This window comes from Chanos chanos, chromosome 12 (assembly GCF_902362185.1).
Source record: "Chanos chanos chromosome 12, fChaCha1.1, whole genome shotgun sequence".
Taxonomy (NCBI): Eukaryota; Metazoa; Chordata; class Actinopteri; order Gonorynchiformes; family Chanidae; genus Chanos; species Chanos chanos.
In genome coordinates this window covers 13463956-13468929 of record NC_044506.1, presented here as the reverse complement: position 1 = coordinate 13468929, position 4974 = coordinate 13463956, and the positions used below count along the sequence as shown (strand labels likewise).

General features: G+C 39.2%; 1 protein-coding gene across 1 annotated transcript; it reads right to left on the bottom strand.

Annotated features, from left to right (window-relative positions):
• Nucleotides 1-3381: 3381 nt before the first annotated feature.
• Nucleotides 3382-4974, bottom strand: gdf6b (growth differentiation factor 6b). Its single transcript, XM_030788503.1, has 2 exons — nucleotides 4689-4974; nucleotides 3382-4268 (listed from the first exon to the last, which is right to left on the bottom strand). Exons 1-2 carry the CDS (start codon nucleotides 4972-4974, stop codon nucleotides 3382-3384), a joined length of 1173 nt encoding a protein of 390 aa, XP_030644363.1.

The window sequence follows — 4974 nt, the reverse complement described above, 5'->3', positions numbered from 1 at the left end:
CGAAACCCAGCCTCTAACGTGTAAAAGAAGTCCAGAGCCTGATTACCATTCAGTCAAAACACATGAGCAGAGGTCAGGTCTGTCTCCGGGTAACTCTGAATCCTCCTCTAAGTAGCCTAATCCACACGTAACTAAGCCAAATGTACACTGTGCAATCTTGGCCCAACCAAAGCCACATGTTTCTGAGCGCTACCTATTACAAACATCTGTGTGTCTCCACATCACTTTATCCCCTTTAAGACAGTGCAAAGCTGCTGGCTCGGCTTTGACCCGCACAGAACACTCACTCTGTTTCTTTGATTTTCCCTTTTGGATATTTGTGAAATCAGTTAACAAGTGGGTGCCTGGACTCCAGTATGGAGAGCCCCCTTCTGCGGATGGGTGTGGTCTCCTTGAGAACTTGGTTCGGAGCATGGCATGGCTGGTCTTAAACTGGGCTCCTCTGACAAGAATTAAATTATCAGAGTGTGTTTGAGTGACTGACTGCGATAAAATGCCAAAGATTTCAGTGATTTAAGGGAGCAACATCCCTTGGATTTATTCATTTTCACGAGTGAAACTCAGACTGATAAAAGGCCAGTTTTGTCATCTTTGCTTTGGATGTTGATGGACAGATTTGGTGCAAGTATACCTGATCCAAACCAATCTAACAATCGATAAATGGTTACGGTGGTTAGACACTGATGGGTGAAGGAGGTGCAGAATTAACTGATCCTAAATCAGTGGTAAGGGGCAGAAGGTAAAGAGAAGAAGATTAACCTGTTGGCCTTCATTCTTCTTTGACCCCAGCTATCTAAACACACCATTCCACTTTCCTTTCTAAGTTGACTATGCAAACCTTTCTTTTAACCTCTCCATCACTCAAAGGTCTTTTAGGTCAGTGGCATTTGACTCTTTGAAACAAAATGGCATCTTCTTAAATGTGTAAGACAAAACAGGGAAATCAGGACAACAAACTGCTAGAACTGAACACAATAATTTCTTCAACAATCTGTAAGGGGAAAACTCAGTGACTCAAGGGAAGGACTGACTGAAAGGGAAACATATATGCAGGTTTTAAAAATGTGAACATTATAAAATCGGAAACTTTGATTCTGTCTATTTCAATGTACAATGTCTTGTTGACAGGGAATCTGAACTTGAAGTTTAGGGTTTTTTTTTCCACATACCATCTGTGGAGGGTTCCTTTTCCAGCGTGCTTTTTTGTTTGATGATCTAGCAAAACATACAAGTCATTTGTTTCTTTGGAATTAAAAGAAAAAAAAAAGAAAACAGAAAAATCAGACCAACCCTCCTGTGTATGTAAGGCTGATATGGAGAGATGATGATACTCCCCACTGTCTCTGCCTAATATCAGTTGTTCTTGCACAAAGATGCACCGCATTCCAGTCTATTGTTGGTAAAACAGCTTCCCTGAAAAGCAGCCTAAATCATGGATCCTTTATATTTTACCCCAGTGTACAGATCCTGGTGTGACAATGTAACAGGGAGACCAAGAGGTCTGCTTGAACCATTACACACATTCTTTTCTCTTGTTCTCGGTTTCTGTTGATTGCTTCCTCTTTCTTCAATGAATGTATACCTTTTAAATGCACACAGTGCAGTGAAACAAAAGGACACTTGACCTTTGACCTCCAAGCAAAAGCAAGCTTAATCTGATGTTAGGATCCTCTGTTTCTTTTGTCTCTCACAGACTGGGAATGAATGTAGCCCTGGACGTTGAGGTCACTCCACGCATCTGTCCACTCTTTGCCGAACACTGTTTGTGTGTGTGTTTGTGTGTGTGATTGTGTGTGTGTGTGTGTGTGTGTGTACTTCTCTCTCTCTCTGCCCCCTCCTCTATTCACACACACAATAAGGCCACCCAATAAGTGTCTGTTGACCCTGCTTTCACCCCTAATAAATTCAGCATCCCCACATATCTACAGTAGTGAAACGTAGTAGGAATCACTTACATTGATCCTTTCAGGACACTTTAAACGAAGGAAGGTTGTTTTGGGTCTTGTGTTCTTTGTCTTAAAAGAGTAAGAGTCTATTCTATTATAGAAACCATTTTTGATCAGTATAAGTGAATGGAAAAACGTAAAGGAATGAGAACCATGGGAAAGGACGTGTGTGTGTGTGTGTGTGTGTGTGTGTGTGTGTGTGTGTGGCTATCCACAAGCATAAAATGACCAGAGCAATGGCTCGCACATCAAAGCAGAGTGACCTAGCTTTTTTTTCTGTTTTAATATATTTTAAGTAAAACAAGGCAAGAGAATAATTTTAAAATCCTTTTTTTAATTAGTTCCCTGATAAAGCTGTATTTAAACTTGTGCAGTGTTCAGAGGAGTATGTTCTAATACTTCACTACCACAGTGAGTCTGCTGAATAGAAAAGTCATAGAATGCAGAAAAATGTGTTTAATGAACTGTGTCAATGCATACATTTGATTTCAACATAGCGTCTGTTCTTACATTTGTGAAAGCCACTCTTCATTTTTAATTTGATTAATGTATGAGGCAAAATAAGAAATGCACTGTCACACTGATGTAACATTGATTATTTGTTCTATAAATTTCTATAAATTTCTGTGCACCTGTAAATAACTGAAAATGATAGGAAACACATTTAACTACATGGACTATAATTTTCTCCTAATTTCATCATTATAATAATATTTTCATGTTTTAATTGGATATTCACATAACTACTCTGCAATGGCATTTTCTCCTTAGTATACTTTGTACAAGAACACATTCATGATAAAAATTTGCATTGAGGTAGATACATAACCAGAATAACATGGTTTTATAGATATATGAATCACAAACACTTAAAACGCAAAATTACAAAGCATTTTGACATTGCTCATTGAAAAACAAAAGTAATAACTTAATAGAATATAAATAAATTTGGTCCTGTACAATCACAATGTACAAATCATACATTTTATGATTCAAAAAGCAGTGCATCAAAAAGTGAATGGCAACTTGAATATTGTTTTTGTTTTGGATCTCTTCAGCTCTGCACTTCAGAAATGTGCAGCAAAATTGACCAATATTAGAGGGTGAAATCATATTATTTTTACTGTGGTAGTCCTTAAATGCTTAAATTTGTTTTCCTCTTTCTTTCTTCTTTTGCACTTGGTGGAAGTATCTAGCAGAAACAACAGATCTGCTTTGTAGAGCACCAACTGAAGGATCAATATCAGGTTTCTCTATGGAGAATTAGGATATATGTTTGTTCTTCAAACTGACATGGCTATTGGCTGACTGAAGGTTATGCCAATACATTATGCATGCCACAGGCAAACTCTGATGGTCCATGGTTTGAGCAACACACAAATCAGACTGACTCTCTTTCACTCTAAAGCTATTGTCATTTAGCTACCAACAACAGTCACCTACAACCACACGATTCCACAACCATATCTTCATACTGCTTGTACACTACATTATTCCCTGCATCAATGTAGAGGATGCTGATGGGACTGAGTTTGGATGGTACACAGCAGCTGGGTGGCATGTTACTGGGGTTCATGGAGTTCATGAGGGTTTGAATGATGGCATGATTGGTTGGCTCTAGGTGTGATCTCAGGGGAAAGTCACACACGCCCTCACAGTGGTATGCCTCATAGTCCAAAGGAGCTATGATCCAATCATCCCAACCCAGTTCTCTAAAATTCACATGCAAAGGCTTCTTGCTACATCTGGATTTACCCTTTCTGCCATGCCGCTTACCATGACGGTTGTTCGGTGTGGTCCTTCTCCGGCGGGATTTAAAATGAGAGCTCCTTTCCTTTGCTGTTTTATCAGGGCCCCAGAGTTTTATTTTCTCTCTTTTTTCATAGAAAAGGCTTTGCCTCTTCCTTGACCTTGTGAACACCACCAAGATGGCTTTCTTTTGCTGAGGGCGGCCATGTCGGTGAAACCCAAGATACTGCAAGTCAATTTCCCTCTCAGGGTTGTCAAGTGTAGCCTTGAGTTCCAAACAAAAGTGCTTCCCTTGTGAGTGGTGCTGGCGCTCTTTCAAAATCTCCCAGACATCCAAAACCTCCCATCTAGGCTTCTGCGTGTCTTCCAGATCAAGTGTTTTGGAGTCCAGAACATGTTGAGATTGACAGGAAAGTAACTGAAGTTCCACGGGTCCTGTTTCTGATGCTCTGAAAGTTCCGGAGACTTTTGTGTATATCCTCAGTTCAGCACCCAGTAACTCCACTTTGTCAGACAGAGTGGAGACATCAAACAAATACTTCTGTCTTTGTAAAGGGGAATTCAGAAGGTCATCTGTAAGACAGAGTTAAGACAGTTGTGTTCATGTCCATTCCATGGGCTTTTTAAATCATGCAAAAGATTTAAAGATATTAAAATGGTCTAAACAAAAAGCAAATTACGTTTCAGCACTGCAGATTAGACAGATAAACATTTAAGTAAACACTTTTTACACATTTTACCATGAAATATACCACTTTGTATCGCATCGTTTTAATCGTTTTAAGAGTTGATAGACAACTTTAGATGATATCGTATGCACATGACTTTTTACCAGAAAAAAAATCTTCTCGTTACATTTGTTTGTCCACGAAATCAAAAATAGCTTAACAAAGTATGGTTCTATCCATCATTTAAATCCAGGGTATGATCTTGTAAATGGACTTGGCTTAAACAGTGGTTAGCCTACTCAGAGAAAAGCAACAGGTAACTAACCTTGTCCATGGTCCACAAAACTCGTTATAGTATTTGCAGCTTTTGACGAGCGAAAAAAACTTGCGTTGAGCCCAAGTTTTTCAGCGGCAGAAAATGTCTTATAAATTGAGAGCATATAGTCGTGTGGTTCAATCGAATTCTTCACCGCTTGCTGGAGATTCTTTCTTGATAATGATGATGCAGAGAGAGCATAGATATCTTTCATACTTTTCGGTACTTTTTGCCCATCAACAAGAACTCTGGCGTCTTTCGTACCCTTAAGAGGACTGGGAAAGAAACCCGTCAT

What these genes read in the sequence shown, in the direction of transcription:
- gdf6b (XM_030788503.1), bottom strand. Translation starts at nt 4,974, where the DNA reads ATGACGGGTTTCTTTCCCAGTCCTCTTAAGGGTACGAAAGACGCCAGA. An exon ending in TTTTGTGGACCATGGACAAG is followed by an intron (nt 4,269 to 4,688) that starts GTTAGTTACCTG and finishes TCTGTCTTACAG; the next exon opens with ATGACCTTCTGAATTCCCCT.